The sequence below is a fragment of the Fusarium tjaetaba genome (assembly GCF_013396195.1).
Source record: "Fusarium tjaetaba strain NRRL 66243 chromosome Unknown NRRL66243_c0000264, whole genome shotgun sequence".
Lineage (NCBI taxonomy): Eukaryota > Fungi > Ascomycota > Sordariomycetes > Hypocreales > Nectriaceae > Fusarium > Fusarium tjaetaba.
The window spans coordinates 26988-43413 of NW_023501460.1; the positions used below are offsets into that span (position 1 = coordinate 26988).

General features: G+C 48.2%; 6 protein-coding genes across 6 annotated transcripts; 2 read left to right on the forward strand and 4 right to left on the reverse strand.

Annotated features, from left to right (window-relative positions):
* Nucleotides 1-336: 336 nt before the first annotated feature.
* FTJAE_10967 (drug facilitator PEP5) lies at nt 337-2187 on the reverse strand (the record flags this gene model as incomplete). The annotated part of the gene is made up of 3 exons (XM_037343860.1): nt 337-509; nt 568-2059; nt 2107-2187. 3 exons carry the CDS (start codon nt 2185-2187, stop codon nt 337-339), a joined length of 1746 nt encoding a protein of 581 aa, XP_037201960.1.
* A 775-nt stretch (nt 2188-2962) lies between these two features.
* FTJAE_10968 (3-(3-hydroxyphenyl)propionate 2-hydroxylase) lies at nt 2963-4316 on the reverse strand (the record flags this gene model as incomplete). Its single annotated transcript, XM_037343861.1, has 3 exons — nt 2963-3310; nt 3359-4121; nt 4180-4316. The coding sequence occupies 3 exons, from the start codon at nt 4314-4316 to the stop codon at nt 2963-2965; spliced, it is 1248 nt and encodes a 415-aa protein (XP_037201961.1).
* Nucleotides 4317-6232: 1916 nt separating this feature from the next.
* Nucleotides 6233-8106, forward strand: FTJAE_10969 (ammonium permease MEPA; the record flags this gene model as incomplete). The annotated part of the gene is made up of 6 exons (XM_037343862.1): nt 6233-6334; nt 6459-6528; nt 6582-6794; nt 6876-7002; nt 7105-7352; nt 7406-8106. 6 exons carry the CDS (start codon nt 6233-6235, stop codon nt 8104-8106), a joined length of 1461 nt encoding a protein of 486 aa, XP_037201962.1.
* A 1531-nt stretch (nt 8107-9637) lies between these two features.
* On the forward strand, nt 9638-11878 carry FTJAE_10970 (high-affinity methionine permease; the record flags this gene model as incomplete). Its single annotated transcript, XM_037343864.1, has 10 exons — nt 9638-9896; nt 9946-10013; nt 10068-10239; nt 10292-10387; nt 10435-10697; nt 10751-10844; nt 10894-11068; nt 11123-11259; nt 11310-11562; nt 11620-11878. 10 exons carry the CDS (start codon nt 9638-9640, stop codon nt 11876-11878), a joined length of 1776 nt encoding a protein of 591 aa, XP_037201963.1.
* Nucleotides 11879-12235: 357 nt separating this feature from the next.
* Nucleotides 12236-13408, reverse strand: FTJAE_10971 (HSP30 heat shock Yro1p; the record flags this gene model as incomplete). The annotated part of the gene is made up of 5 exons (XM_037343865.1): nt 12236-12645; nt 12692-13008; nt 13105-13174; nt 13230-13307; nt 13360-13408. 5 exons carry the CDS (start codon nt 13406-13408, stop codon nt 12236-12238), a joined length of 924 nt encoding a protein of 307 aa, XP_037201964.1.
* A 717-nt stretch (nt 13409-14125) lies between these two features.
* FTJAE_10972 (phytoene dehydrogenase AL-1 (carotenoid biosynthesis al-1)) lies at nt 14126-15985 on the reverse strand (the record flags this gene model as incomplete). The annotated part of the gene is made up of 4 exons (XM_037343866.1): nt 14126-15148; nt 15196-15729; nt 15775-15896; nt 15952-15985. 4 exons carry the CDS (start codon nt 15983-15985, stop codon nt 14126-14128), a joined length of 1713 nt encoding a protein of 570 aa, XP_037201965.1.
* Between the last annotated feature and the right edge of the window lie 441 nt (nt 15986-16426).

A 16426-nucleotide genomic window follows, 5' to 3' on the forward strand; every position in this document is an offset into this window, starting at 1 on the left:
GGAACATTAAATCTGATAATATCTCTTCAGCTAATTACAGTGAGGACATCTGGGCGACCCTGATCACTAATCTGGCAGAAGCTATGTATTGCGTGTATTGCACTAAAGCTACTAAACGTGCAAAGCCACCCACGCCTCAGGTGGTAAGAAAACTTCAGACCTTCACATAGGCTGTCAAAACAAATTCAGTAAAAGCTATTCTAAGCTTGTCCTAAACTTAGACCAAGTTACCTAAGTCTTTTTATCACCTAGGATTGAGGTTCTGTGTTTTCTTTCCTCCCCTAGCCATGCCACGGCGTCCAAGACAGCCTAGAGGTTCTGAATATCTTAGATCAATCAAGAGCTCTTGTTCTCCTGGTGGCTCACTTCTGCCCTGCTCTCGAACTGCTTCTCCTGCGTTTCTGGCCGCGCAGTCTCATCAACTTCCAGATGGGTCTTGGAATCAATCTCAACTGGTGCATCAATGGTAGCATCAAATTCGGATGCTTGTTCTTTGATGAAGAAGCAGGCTTTTAAGTTTTTGGTCAGTCGAGTCCGAGTGGAAATGGATGGGTAGGCCGAACGTACCGACAAGCATTATAGAGCAAAATGCAGCCGAAACGATCCATGCGTTTCGAAAAGCGATCAAGTACGCCTTCTTCATACCTAAAACGGCGGCGTTTGCGATTTCAGGTGTGAGGCCAGGGACAGCAGCTACTGCCTGTTTGTTCTGAGAAGCTAGCCCTTGAATAAGTGCAGGCAGAGACGAAGTAGGTAGCCCAAGTGGGAGGGCTGCCTCTGCAATCTTCTTGGCTAACTCCTTGTCCAAGGCATTGTGCAGGACCGCATTGTTGATTGCTAGACCAATCGAGCCCCCTAGACTGCGGATACTAGTCATGAGAGCAGATGTGAGAGCGATGAGCTCCAGCGTTGTTGCGAATTGCGCAGAAACCATAGTCAATGGGACGATGGAAGGAAGTGCAAGGCCAGGCAGGATAGGATATATCCAGAAAGCATATCGAGGAGTGTCAATCTTTGAAGTTGCCAGTAGAATGAAGAAGGCAAGGAGGAAGACGGACCCAAAGACGAGTGGTGGCCGAAGTGTCTTGTACTTAGCTGACCACATGCCAAAGACGGGAGAGAAAGCAGCGGCTGTGATGAACATGATAGCAAAGTTGACACTACCGGAAAGGAAACTGGCATCATATACGAGAGAGATCTCGAAGACGAAATAAGAGTTGGCGGCGAAGAAAGCGATACCTTCAATGAAGATGACAAATAAGGAGATGGCGAAGTTTCTGTGCCTCCAGAGCTCATGGTGAAGCATACCATCCTTCTTGAACCTCCACTCATACGCGATGAAGATTATCAGGACGACGATGCTGATGATAAAGGGTGCAAGGATGTTGACGCTATCCCAAGAGTAGGGGTTTTGAGACCATGATAGGGCTATGCAGAAAAGAACGAGGGCTGGGGCGAACAATGTATATCCTACCCAGTCCAGACTCTTGATCTTTTGCGAGACATTGAGGGAGACTTGAAGGTCTCGGGGCGGGGGATTGTATCCAATGAGGCAGCCAAGACATGCAAGAGCGTAACAACCAGCCGTCACGTACCAAAAGATACGGTAGTTGGAGTTGTCGCCGTGACGGAGTAGGCCTCCTCCCATAAGCAGAGCAATAATGGCACCAAGCGCGATCGATACACTTCCAACAGCTTGTCCAATAGGTCTATAATGCCGAGGAAGAATCTCAGACATGACAGCAACGGTGAGCGACTGACTTCCGAAAGTGGAACCCAAGATTGCGAAACCAGCGATGAGAGTTCCAGAAGTCTGAGCTCGGGACACGACGATGCTGCCTGCGACGCCAGCGAGTTGCATGACGACGAGGATGGCTTTGCGGCCCCAGTAATCAGCGACTTGGCCGATTGGCGGGTTGAGAACAACGGTGAGGATCGTGATGCATGATGAGTACCAGACTGTCTGGCTACTGCCGCCAACGGCTGCGGCCATGGTATTTGACAGAAGGCCTGTGCCGACGAGGGAGAGGATCTGTGTCAGGTAGATCATGTTGACTGCCTGAATATTGGTTAGCTTGGAGGTAAGAGAGGTGCGGAGGGACTTACGAAAAGGCAGATCAACGTCTTGGAATGGATCCGAGCAGCATCTCGCTCAAAGGGGACGCTGACGGAGGATTGGGAAGCCATGTTGGCGATGCGACTCAGATGCTGAATGCTTGAGATGCAAGGATATTCCAATAGAAAATTGCCGTGGGATTAGGCTTTGTTATATTGTAAGTGACAGGGAGGGCACATCCGTGCTTGAATGCCGGCGGCTGAAGTTTGCATGCTGGGTATTGCTGTCTTCTGTTAAGGTGCCGGGGCAAATAGGGGGAAATGGTTGGTGAGTTCCCCAGGTTTACCCCAGCCGGAAAACCCGAACTGAGATCTGGGGTAGTGTTGAGAGGGGGCCATCGGGATGGTGGAGACGGTGTTCGCGCTGACCGTGGGACCGTAGGTCGAGGCGCGGTAGGAAGACGCACTGGCCATTTAGCACCCCGCCTCCAGTGACCACTGGGCCCTACGTGTGATCAGGCCAAAGAGAAATGCATTGGTTTCTTCGAAGTCGGCGACCAAGGTCAAGATCAAAAGACAGCACACATACTCGTAAGATCTCCAGTGGATGACAGAAACGCAGATGATGAAACATTAGACTGAGGCGTTTGTGCATGTGATCATTTGAGCAGCAGTCCCGAGAGCCTCGCGAGTAGTGCATATGCTGGGACCAGTCTCTTGGCGGTTATTTATCGATTACCTCACGGATCGCGTAGCACGTTGGTGGGCTATTCGGGTATATTATGTATGCGAAGGCATCCTAGAAACAACATTGGTAATCGGGATATCGAGAGAGAAGTCGATTTGCGGTGAATGAACCAAATTTCTCTGCCATTCTAGTAGATTTATGTAGCTATTCTTCTCACCCTCACAGCTGCGGTCTTGGTCCCAAATCCTTCATATCCAAGGTAGTCGACAACCCCATCTCTTTCGCCATATGAGCAAACACTTGGCCCTTCTCATTCGGATCATTCAGCATCTTGAAAAACGCCTCCCTCGCAGCGACGTCTTCAGGAGCAGTGGACTTGACTCTCAACAGATTCGCAGTCGATAGTGGATCAGTGATATTCTTGTAGACGTCGCGCCTGGCCGTTGCGTATTCATCGAGTTCTGTTTCTGGGGCGTTCTCGTTTATCACCTGAGTCAAAGCTTTGCCGAGATGAGCGGCATCAAGCAAACCCGTAGTCAGTCCAAGTCCACCGACAGGATTGTTGAGCTAGACTGTATTTAGCGGCGAAGGATGCAATGTTGGGGGAGAACTTACGTGGGCAGCGTCACCGGCGAGCATGATATTACCAACGCGATATTTTGATACACAGCGCTGATGAATCGTGTACGGAGCTGTTTGGAGGTAGATGATGTCATCAGTGTTACCTGGCAAGATCCTTTCAAGTCTGTCTTTGATGACGGGAAAGACAGCCTTATCAGTGATAGGCTCTCCATCAGCGCCTTGAGCAAATGGAACGCTGGTTGCAACCCTCCACAGATTCTTCGGTCCGCGTTTTACAACGATCGCCCAGTCCTCAGGATGTACAATAAAGTTGCCATGCTTCCAGCCTAACTTCTCAAGGTCGTAGAGGATGTTGACTGCAATAAGCCGTATGTCTGGCCAGGTGTAGCCTTCAAGAGACTGGCCTATGGACTTTCGAACCGCACTCTTACCGCCGTCGGCTCCGACGACGTACCGACAGTCAAACTTGAGCTCTTGGTCGTCGAGTACACGCCGTGCATACACTGTAACTGAATCTCCATGGTCTTCAACACGAGTAAATGCGTGGTTGAAGATGACCTCGGCATTTCCCGTGTTGATTAGATGCTTGAGGAAGATCTGCGCCAAAACATCTTGCCCTATCATGGCTGCGCAAAGATTGGGGTTTTCGGATGGTGGCGGCGTGAAGTCTGCCAGGACTTTTGTTGTATCGTATCCGTCTCGCCAACAGTATCCATGGTCGCTTCTACAAGCGGACTCTAACACTTCTTGGACGATTCCAGCCTTGGCGAATTCGAGATTGACGCAAGGGAGCTGTCTGCGATTGGTATGCTATGTCAGTGAATGGATGAATAGCGGTTGGATTAGAGACATACACGCAGGCTCGCGGGCTGCGGGAGATTCCTTCGCTTGCCTCAATAACAGTCACCTTGATACCTTTCTGAGCAAGGATCAAGGCTGTGAAGAGGCCGACGGGGCCTGCGCCGACGACTATAACGGTTTGGTCGGGCATTTCTGAATGAACCGAATAACTTGTGCAGGAGAATGGTTTAGAATGCCAGAATCCAACAAGATATTATAGGAGTATCTTAACAAAATTCCTTTTAAACAAATAAAAGCCTTGTCTGTAAAGAAACACAAAGCTCGTAAAACTTCATGTGACGCCGGATCGACATGTCGGGGCTCTGATGCCTGTGGAGCCGGCGCCTTCTGAGTCGGCGTCCGTTTTGGCCGGGATGCCGTCCCCACTTATCCGATGGCTTCATCAATCGTGGCCGAGGCCGATGTCTCCTCGCCGCTGGAGTCAACGGCGGGAGGATCCAGTCACAGGTGACCAAAGGGATGCCACTGCGAGCAGTAAGTCACTGGCGCCCATGAATTCCCGCTGTATCCTTCTACCTTCAAAGGCTTGGGGGTGACAAATTGAGGTAGACGCGCGATAAACTGGAAGAGCGCGCTCTCGGCCACTCTGTGATCAGTTACGCCGCCGGGCTGATTCGACTGCCCACAACATGGCAGCACAGCTTACTCGCGAACAAAATTATTACCGTCAATGGAGATGCTTCTTTTTTGAACAGCATCATGACAAACAAAGCAGGTACAAAGCCTGAGTAAAGGCTGGTCGGCGGGTGAGAAAATGTGTCTTCGTTTCCCGCGGTCGCGTAACGCGTCATGAGCCAGAGTCCCACAATCTCAACGAGGACAGCACGCAAACATCGAGCTCTACGTAAAAATTGACAGTCCATAGTGAGATCTTCATTAGATTCCTCAAATTTCATTCTACTTCTGGCTCCCATATTGAGATATACCATGATCACTATTGACGTCTTGGGCATGAGGTCACAGTAAAATAGAGGGGGAATATCTATCCATGGATATTTCATGCATGTGTCCTGCACAACTTTGGCCTGTTTGCACGAAAACTCGTTCATACGCGCAACCAACTCTTCTTCTCATCAAAAAAGCACAGAAATCTCTCGGACGAGATAAGAAGCTCTACAAACATACGATCCAAATGATCTGATAAATGCAAACATTGGCAATTCCCAACCTGGGCAGTTGCTGGACTCCCGGGTAGCCAGACTCGATTGAAAGGTCACAGTGGGTGGGCTCAGAACACCCTCTGATTGGCCCTTCTTAATCTTAAGAGAGATAAGCATAATCTCTTATCGCAACCTTAAATTTGGCTTGACCTTGGAGACTGAACAATGCGCGGAGGCCTCGCTGCCCGCCAATAACTTTCATGCTCTTCTCCGCGTTTCTCGACTAGCGAAACTGGCCAAAGATAAGGTCGTAGCTAACTACTGACTCAAATTCCATCCCCTGCAAGGTACCAGACAACATTCACTTACCATTGGCTCTTGCGAGACATGAAGTCATGCACTCACCCTTCAGCCGTCGATAGAGGCGCTGTACTAAGATTACCTAAATGCCATAAGATTAGGCTAAAGTTCAGCTAAAGTCTTCGAGGTTTACATCTTTCTTGATGCCTCTTTAGGACCAGAAGATTTACAATGGGGTATTTTGAAGAAACTCTGCTACCTGTCATGCTCTTTTGTTCTGTTCTGTAATGTTCCAAAACGCGTCGCAGCCTGGGGAACAAGCATTCCGCTCGTCCGTTATCTCTACCGATCTCAGATCTGTCCAACCACACATCATGCAGCCAAAGATAAGGAATCTACGCCACGTCGCGCTGAAGCAACGTTATCTTGTACCTTAATTCTTATCTCGCGTTGTTTCGCCAGAAACGGAAAAATGATCCCGATTTAGCTATGATACCCATTTCTTGGCAAAACACTAGGATATGTCTGAGATACGAGGATTCAGGGCCTCACATAGGGGGAAAGTCATTAAAGACAGTGGGCTCTGCTGTCGGGATGGAGCGCAGTAGCATGTACAGCCAGTTTCTCTGCCAAATTTGATACAGCAATGGCTTCGGCAATTACTCCGGTCACTGAGTGGCCTGATTACAGTGATGATCCCACGGGCGGTAATCCTATTACCCATGATTTGAATGCTACTTATGACAAGGTAAGTCATTGACGACGTGCTGGAGGACCGCGTTGTGCATCTGCTCCACCGGTTCGCATCTCAACACTATGCGTCATAACCATTTTTCTGGAGACTGTAGATCTAACAAAATGGTGTTTTATAGGGCGACATGGCATGGATGCTTGTTTGCACGATTCTGTGCTGGCAGATCACTCCTGCGATCGGCTTTCTTTGTAGGATCCGCGACGCATCGAGAAACTCGGTTCCATCCACTGACACGACACAGATGCTGGTATGCATAGGAAGAAAGCAGCATTGACGATCATCCTGCAGTCTCTTTTCTGCGCTTGTGCTGTAGGCATCCAATTTTGGATTTATGGTTATAGCTTGTATCAATCTCGAACTACGAACCCAATGTTGGGCGACCTGTCCCTCGCCGTATTCCACAACGTCCTTGCCCAGCCATCGATTGCAAACGCTGATATCCCCGAGATCCTATGTATGTATTGACGAGCGCAGCTGTGTGTTTAAACACAGAACCTTGACATTTGAACATTCTCGGCTGACTGACGTGCTCTAGATGCGATCTTCGGAGTCACCTTTGTTACCGCCACTGCCATGATTTTGGCTGGAGCAATGCTGGAAAGAGGCAGGCTATGGCCTAGCATGGTGTTCCTCTTGTGCTGGACAACCTTTGTGTACTATCCGTAAGTTATTAGCCGCACTCTCTCTTGGATCGCAACTCTGGGCTGGACCTAGCGCGGACCAAACTTTATCCCGTGAAGAGTCACTGACAAACATCGCTATAGTCTAGCATATTGGGAATGGAATCCATCTGGATGGTTGTACAACTTGGGCCTTTACGACTTCGCAGGATCAGGTCCAGTCCACATTGCCTCCGGATTTGGTGCTCTAGCTTGGTCGTTCATGCTGGGACCTCGACTCCCCGACGCCAGCATCACCGATCGCAAGGCAGCCGTACACTACAAACCACACAACCCACTGCTTATGGTACTCGGAACTGTGCTTATTTGGTTTGGCTGGTTTGCTTTTAATGGTAAGTCAATTGTCGGTGCGATGTGCGGCTGAAAGCTAACCTCCTCGACTTAGGTGGCAGCACCGCAAACCTTAGTCTCCGATCGATCTACGTCGTTGCGAATACAAACTTCTCTGCATGCGCTGGCGGAATTGCTTGGGTTCTACTCGGATACCTGCATACCCGAAAGTTCTCTCTGGTCGGCTTCTGCAGTGGTATCATCGCGGGACTGGTCGGCATCACACCCGCTGCCGGATTCACGCTCATCTATGTTTCTCCTGTAATCGGAGGTGTCACATCACTGGTGTGCTTTTACTGTGTCAAGTACAAGTACATTCTCTCGGTTGACGATGGCCTCGATATCTTTGCCATCCATGGAATTGGTGGCGTTATCGGAGACATCCTGACTGGCCTTTTTGCTACTGGATATGTTCCTGCACTGGACGGTGTATCTGGAGATGCCTATGCAGGCGGATGGTGGGATGGCAACTATCGACAGCTTGGCCTCCAGATTGCGGGTGCTGTAACTTGTGCTGCTTGGTCATTCGTCATCTCATGCATCTTGCTCTTCGTCATTGGCAAGATCCCTGGTCTGCATCTTCGAGCCAGCGAGGAACACGAGATAAGGGGTCTTGACTACAAGTATCTTAGTGATATGGACTGGGAGGACCACTACATGAACGGAGGTATCACACCGGTTATGGAGGGAACGCCTATGAGATCTTCAACTCCTCAGCAAACTCCTGACAAGAATGAGGAGAGAAAGGTCGATTAAGTTGAGAGAGGTAGTAATAGTTAGTTTATTGTAGGACAATTATTTCATTTATTGGATATCATGATGTTAGGTGTGAGAGCTGAAGATTTAGATTCTAGACAAGATGGGATATATTAAAGGCATCTAGTTTATATATTAGCAAGACTACCTAGCCTAAGACCTTAGTTAGCTAAAATTAGTATATATATATATCTCTTTATAAATGAATTACAAGCCTTTTATACAAGTATTTACTATGTAGTTAAATAGATTTAGCTATTATTAATAAGTAGAAATGAATATTTAGAACATAACACTAGAGTCAGAGTATGCGATCGAGCATTGCTGCTCCTGTCTCTTTATAGGTCCCTTCACGACATTCAAGATTGGCAAGCCGCCATGGTCACCACAGCGGGCAGCTACTAATGCAATCGAAATGAGGCATATAGCGACATCTTGGGCATTGAACAATTGTAACTCAACTACATGTGGGGTGTTGGTCGCGATCTCAATAATGATCCACTTAGCCCGTGACCAATCTGCGCCGGAAACCCCGGGTCGTTTCGTTTCTCATCCGGGGATGAGAAATAGCGCAGCCGAGGACTGGAGATGGAGGAGCTTGTTGTTTGTCAATGGAGAAATGGGCCGACTTAACCGTGATATGGACGAATCATGGGATATTGTTTTGTGGGATTTCCGTGATAGGCAACTGTCGCCATACTTCGCAATCACCCATGGTATTACGCCACGGCCTATAACCGATTAACACCCGCAATCAACCCTTGAAGAGTCCCTTTCTGGTTTTGATCAGCGAACGTGAGTCGTTGGACGAAGAGGAATTCTGGGATTCTCTTGGATTTAACTGGTTTCCAGTTCGCCGAACTTCTAACGGGGTATTCGCGATCCCGGGGCTAGCTAAACAGGCGAACCCAAGCATTTTGTCTTTGCAGACAGAGCTGCAAGAGGTTCTTGAATTATGTAGATACTAGCGGATATGGAAGTAATGTGCTATGCGTTGCTAAGTAGAATAGCTGTATCATCGTTAATAATGCTTCACAGCTCTGGTAATATGTTCTGTGACTCCATTGCACCAAAGATTTTGGATCATGCTCAACTTCTTGAAACCGTTTCCTGTCAGTGCACTTATTGCCGGCTCGGATCCGACGTGTGGAGTAGCCATAGTCTACAAGCATAGGTAGGTGCTGGTTCAACTTTGAAATGGCCAGCTTTCGTCATAGTTCAGAGGTCTTTCGTGATGAACCACCCTGCTTTTCATCCACTCCTCCCACATCCCGCCGAAATATGCCATAGTTCTCGAGGATTCCGAAATAACGTTAGGTGAGAGGGGAAATACTGTTGGATGAGAATGCGTCATCGTCTGCTGTCAGTAGTAGAGTGAAGCATTATACGTATTTCTTCGAACTATATAACCAAATGTTCACCCCAAGACCTTGGCTCTCGGAGAGAACACCAATCATTTTTATAAGCTTCACTTCTTTGGCCTAGTCCCATGTCCATTTGCATTTAGTTGCAAGTCGACTATCGGCACACCATGGTTTCCTGGAGACAGCCATTCAGTGGCCGCTCTGACGCGGCTGTTGCGACCGAGACCGCGATCAACGATGGCGAATACTCTGACGGAAGCTTGAAGTATGTAGGAGAGACTGGCGGCAACAGCAATGCTGTCACGTATCAGGAAGCCACTGGAGCGCCTGTCGAACATGACTCGCCTTTGGGCTACGATGTTGGGCCATTCACTATCGTCTTGATCAATGTCACTATGATGATTGGTACTGGCATCTACTCTACACGTATGTTCCTACTCATGATTACTCAGAGGAGATTGCTTATAATTTCTAGCCTCTGCCATCTTACACGGTACCGGTTCGGTTGGTCTGATGTTCATCTATTGGACTTTGGGCTATCTGGTAAGGAACTATTTGCGCACTGGAGCCAAGGACTTGATCTAACATAATTCTCAGCTCTGCATTGCATCCGGTGCCGTCTACCTGGAATTTACCGCATACTTTCCTAGTCGATCGGGTTCTGAGGTTGTCTTCCTCGAGCAAGCGTTCCCACGCCCTACCTGGTTTTTTCCAACCACCTTTGCTGTGCAGAGTGTCCTCTTGTCATTCGGCAGTAGCAATGCTGTTGGTAGGCATGAAGCAAGCCTCTCTCAAGACATCAAAACTAAGCCTTGAAACAGTTCTGGCAACCTACCTCTTTCGGTGCTCCACCAAAGAACCCAGTAACTGGGAGACCAAAGGTGTAGCCCTAGCTGGGTACACCGTGGCATGCTTGTGTAAGTAGCCTTTCTCATTGGCATGCGACTATACTTACACGATTCAGGTCTGGTGTTCAACACCAAGTACGCTTACTGGTTCCAGAATGCAATTGGTGTTGTCAAGATTCTCACCCTCATATTTATTATCATTACCGGATTCGTGGTTCTAGGCGGGCACACCGACATTGAGGACCCCAAGGTCAATTTCCGAAACGCATTCGAAGGCACAGGCTCAGCTAGCGCATACGGTCTCACCAATGCACTATATCGAATTATCTTCTCTTATGGTGGATATAATAACGCTTTCAATCTCGCCAACGAAGTCAAGGTACGCTCAGAACCTTATAGTGTCGTTGACGCCGGACTGACTGTCTGCTGTAGAACCCTGTCCAGTCCCTCAAGAAATATGCCTTCGCTGCACTGACAACGGTATATGTTCTTTATATGTTCGCCAACGTCGCCTGGCTTTCAGCAGGTATAGTGATCAGTCCCAGCCTCTTCGAGCCTCATACTGATAGTCGTAGTGCCCAAGGAAGAGCTCGAAAGCTCCGGTCTGACAGCAGCAAGCTTGTTCTTTAGCAAGGTGCTCGGAAATAGTGGAGCAGTGCGAGGGCTCAACTTCCTTATTGCCTTGAGTGCCTTTGGAAACATCATGGCCGTCATTGTTGGATTATCCCGACGACTTCGAGAGTGCGGGAGGTTAGTCTACCCAGAAGTTATATGAAGTATAACCGAGCTCACACACAACCATAGGCAAGGCGTCCTTCCATGGACTCCCTTTTGGGTCTCTACCAAGCCATTTGGAACACCACTTGGACCTTATTTCACCACTTGGGCTATTACTGCCCTTATGATTCTTGCTATCCCATCTGGCGATGCCTTCAACTTCGGTATGCCATCACGCGTCTCTTCAGATGTAGAAGTAGCTAACCCATACTAGTGAGCGACCTTGGTGTCTATCCGAATGCCGCTTTCAATCTTGCCATGGCCGTGGGGCTCTACGTTGTGCGTTGGCGGCGCAAGCGTGCAGGCCTCCCTGCTCCCGAGTTCAAGGCTTGGCATGCTCTTGTCATTTTCAATATTCTGGTTCAGTTGTTTGTGATTATCATGCCTTGGTATCCTCCCGAAGGTGGAATGTACGCTGGCGATGTCAGCTTCTGGTATGCCACATACGTCGTGACAGGCATCGGAATGTGAGTTCATAAAGCCCTATGAGTACCGTGGTTGGCCACTACTAACAGATTCTATAGTCTCATCTCATGCGGTGTGTACTACTATTTCTGGGCATTCCTGCTACCAAAATGGAAGGGCTACAGGTTGCGATCAGAAGCCGTCACTCTGGATAACGGTGTTCAAAGTCATGAGATCAGAAAGGTCCCCATTGGTGAGCTGGATGAGTGGGAAGCGACGCATGATGTTACTGGTCGCCTTCGTCAAACGACAGTCCTACTGTCTGAAGGTCCTGAGAAAGTGTCCCCTCATTCCAGTGATTCTGAGGCCAAGGTCTGATTGACTAGCACCCTTTATTCAAACATGTACCTGACATGAGCAATACTTGTTTAGAGTCAGATTAAAGCGAGATATATAGACAAAGACGATACATAAATACTTTATATATATTACTAGTCGAAATCAGACAATTAATACAACCCCCCAAGACATATCCCTGCCACACAACAGACTTCGGGTATCAACAGACTAGTACTTTACATGAAATTATACGCAAGTATCCAGCTCGTGAAAGACAAAAAATTGGTGCGATTGGTGAATTAACTAGCAACCCGCGGTGGAGATTAGTGTCGAAGAATTTGGGCCTGGTTGTTCAAAGAACCAGGCCATTGATGATACTTATTCCTAGCCTTCCACTCAAGCGTTGGGGTTGACATTAGCGCCAGAGGCAGTGGCAGTATCGTCTCTAGCACCATGTCTAGATGCGGCCTTGTTGTTGGGCCCATCTGGGAAGATGCGCTCGTCGATGTCGCGAATACGAAGGCCAAGACGAGCAGGGTCGATGTTTCGATGCCCCCAGAGAAGCAGCGCTCCAAAGACAGGCTTCGCGATGAGATCGAGGATGCCATAGAAGACGGCTTCAGAGTCAGGGGCAATCAAGTTACCGCCTTCACAGACACCCCAGGCAATGGGGTAGAGGATCCAGACAACGGCTGTGAGGGAACCGCACATGACAAAGGTGCGGCCGACGTCAGGACCAACATGCTTAGCATGCAGACGAGCTTCCCATGCGAGAACATAAACGATGTATGCGAGAGCAGCACAGCCTATCCAAGTTAGTGATGGTGGTGTCATTGCATAGAGGCGACTTACCGAAGGCGAAGTAACCCCACTTGTAGGAGCTCTTCACAAGGGCGCCAACTAGTCCAGTGACAATCATGACCCAGTCCACGAGAATCACCCAAAGCACAGTTGGCCAAGGCATGCCAGCAGTAAGGAGCAGATCTGTGAGTAGCAGGGGGGTAGTCAAGAACCAGTCGATGTATCGTGCGTAGAAGATCTCTCTGTAGATCCCGGCAACTCTATGGTTGGACCTCTGGAACTCAACCGCGATAGGAGTCCAGCCGAGGTTTGAAGCCATTGTGAAGTAAGCGATAGATGCGATCATGGTAATGCCCGCAGTGATGTAGCTAAGCAGGTCAGTAAAGTACATGACACCGACTCCTTGGATACTCATGGATTGGAAGGGCTTGAAAAATGTCCTATGGAATCTTGATGAAACTTACTGGAAGATACGGTCGGTGCGAGGCTTTCTCATTCCAAGCCCAAGAAACACAAAGGTTGAAACGGTCATGACTAAGAACAGTTAGTCTTTGCATCACATAACCCTGGACGTTGTTGTTCTACACACCTGCGCAGACAGCCCAGTACCAGTCAGAGCCTCTGACGGTGATGTTAATGTCACTGCGTTGCCCATTGACAATGTCAGCTGGGGTGAATTGTTAGTAAGTTCGTTTTGACTGGAGGCTGTTGTGGCTCACGGTTGACATTGAGAGCATCGTTCCCTCTCGCATAAAGATGATCGGCCATGGTAAAAAATGGTTAATTCAACGGTAAAAAAGTAACTTCGTATTCGTGGAACGAAAAATGGAATGTCTGCAAGCCAAGAAGATGACAGGTATGGATGTCAAACCCTTAAATGCAGCCAAGCTTTCATTTCCACGTTTTCCATCTCCCTCTCCATGACTTCATATCCGACCCTCCCGAGCCCAGACGGAAATAACTGCCGAGTAATCGTCATTGCTCAAAACAAAAACGCATCGTTCATCAATATGCGCTGCCAGAATCTGCGATGGCTGATATCGAGTCTATGACGTGCTGACATGTTGAGTCCACACCACTAGGTTTCAAACGTGGTATCAAGTGACTAAAAACGTTGCCGGTAGCCGTAGCGTAGAATGGAAGATCCCGCGGTAGTTTATGTGGGAATTATAAGGCTAATCGATGTATTTGCCGAATATGATGACGGTTTGAGGTCAAGATAGGAATGTTTAATGTAACGCGACGGGATCGACGTTTTGGTGGGGTTGGAGATGGATCAGATCCAGCACAGTCTAGAACAGTGCATGAAGATTATTGACAGCCCGGTTCTTTCCGATCAGATAGTTGCTATGTTCGCTTCATACTATTGACTTGCAAGGCTCATGGATATAGACAAGTAGATCATAGGTATTAGGGGAGTTCATTCTATCTCTAACTATGTAATCGCACCAAAGAAATACTCCTGATCAATCCAACTAATGCTCGCTAGTTCGCAGCAATGACAAGATAGTAATAAGCCAACAAGATCGCAACCAAAGCTCCCAAGAACCCTTGGAACAGAGTCAAAGACGAATCGCTCATTTTGTCCAGTCCACCCTTGGGAGACTTGGCAGTATCCTGCGCCCAAGGAATCTGATGACTCTTGAACCCTGAGTCCTTGAGAATCTGCTCTGCAACAATCTTACTACCAGCAATACAGACAGGAACACCAGTACCAGGATGTGTGCTGGCACCAGCGAAGTACAAGTTCTTGTACTTCGAGTGCTGAGTACCAGGTCGGAAGGCGAGAACGTTCATGATGGAGTGGCTAAGACCCAGAATGGCACCCTTATCGAGGTTGAACTTCTCTTGCCATGTGAAGGGAGTGTTGATGATCTCGTTCTCAATAAGCGGAGCAAGATCGACGCCTATTCTTGCGCGCATTGTTTCAATGACTGTGTCACGAGCGAGAGAGATCATCTTATCCCAATCCTGGGTTGTTTCGAGTCCACCAGAGTTTCCAGACTTGGACAGACCGCGATGTGTTCCTTCAGAATCAGAAAGAAGATGACCAACAGGGACAAGAACAACGATAGAGTCCTTGCCCTCAGGAGCAGCCGACGGGTCAATGCGCGAAGGGACATTGACGTAGAAAGATGGTTCTGAAGGAATGAGGTGCTCCTTAAAGATGCTGTCAAAAGATTCCTGGTACTCATCCGCGAGGAAAATGTTGTGAGCATTGAGTTCAGGTACAATCTTTGAAGCGGACCAGTAGAAGGAGATACTACTGCAGGACGTCTCTCGCTTTGATAGTGAGTCTGCGTAGCTGGTCTTGGGGAGGAGGTTGTTGTAGGTGTAGACAAGGTCAGCGTTTGAAATGACAATGTCTGAAGGGAGATGTGTTCCGTCGCTTAGAACAACACCGTTTGCCTTGCCGGTTGCTTGGTTGATGGAAATGGACTTGACGCCGGTGGAAAGACGGTACTCGACACCGAGACGCTGACCAACGTTGACTAAAGCCTCAACGACCTGAAGCTGTTAGTGAAGAACGCATCATGTCGGGTTCCAAGACTAACCTTATGGAATCCACCTCGAGGGTATAGGATACCCTCAGCAAGCTCAGTATACTGAAGCAAGCTATATGTTCCCGGCGCATCAAAGGGACTCATACCCATATACATGCTTCCAAATGTGAAAACCCTTCGCAATCTCTCAGTCCAGAAGTACTTGCTCGCTCTTGTCCAAATACTCTCGAGAGGATGAATATTGAACAGATTGAACAGCACTTCAGGTCTCGCCAAGCTCAAAATACTAGGGAAATTTCTTCGCAGTACAGACTCAACACTAACTTCATAATGTCGATGTGACTCCTGAAGAAAACCAAGATATCTCTCAAAACCATCGATGCCTTCAACAGCTTCGATAGCTTTCTTCATCTTGGTGAGATCAGTGGACATCTCAAAGGATGAACCGTCGCCAAACCAGATGTTGTAGTTTGGTTCACATTTTAAGAGCTCGACTCCCTCAGCGGTTAGAGATGTTCCTAGGTCTTGGAAGATCTCGTGGAAGAAGCGAGGGAGGAGAAGAAGAGATGGACCTTGGTCGAATCGCTGACAAGGTTAGTGGGCGTAGATAAAGTGAGTTGGAAGACGTACGTGGCCATCGTTGTGGATGAGGGAGCAACGTCCACCGGTAAAGTCATTCTTCTCGAGGATAGTAACTTTGAAGCCAGCTTTTGCGAGTCTCGCAGCAGTAGAAACACCACCGACACCAGCGCCTAGTAAATGTAAGTCAATGCCTTCTCATAACTCATAATATTGACCGTAGCATACCAATAACAATAACAGATTTCTTAATGTCGCTCATTTTCGCTGTAAAAAGTGAAGATGCTCAGTCAATAACCGACTCACCCGAAGCCAACGGTTTTGATAGTCAGAGCAATAGAGTCAATGACGTCTTCCATTTTGTTTTGATCCACTTTTCCCTTCGCACTCGTTTAATGAGACCACTTGGCGTACATGTGAAAGGCCAGATTACCCTGTGCTTAGCGAGGCGCAGTTTGTTTTTTGAGGGATTTTAGTGATTCATTGAAGATTAGAGGCAGAATTGAAGTCGTCGATGCGTTGACGATCATTGACGGGTTTGGTTTGGAGGGTCTTTAAGTGGATTTGGTGACGGGATGCGTGTTGAATGATTGGTTGGTGGGATTATGGTGGTGGTGCTGTCAAAATGTCAACGGTGAGGCTATGAATTTAGGTTGCCACGAGACTTTACGACGCCATGTCAATTCCAACGGTTGAGTAGACA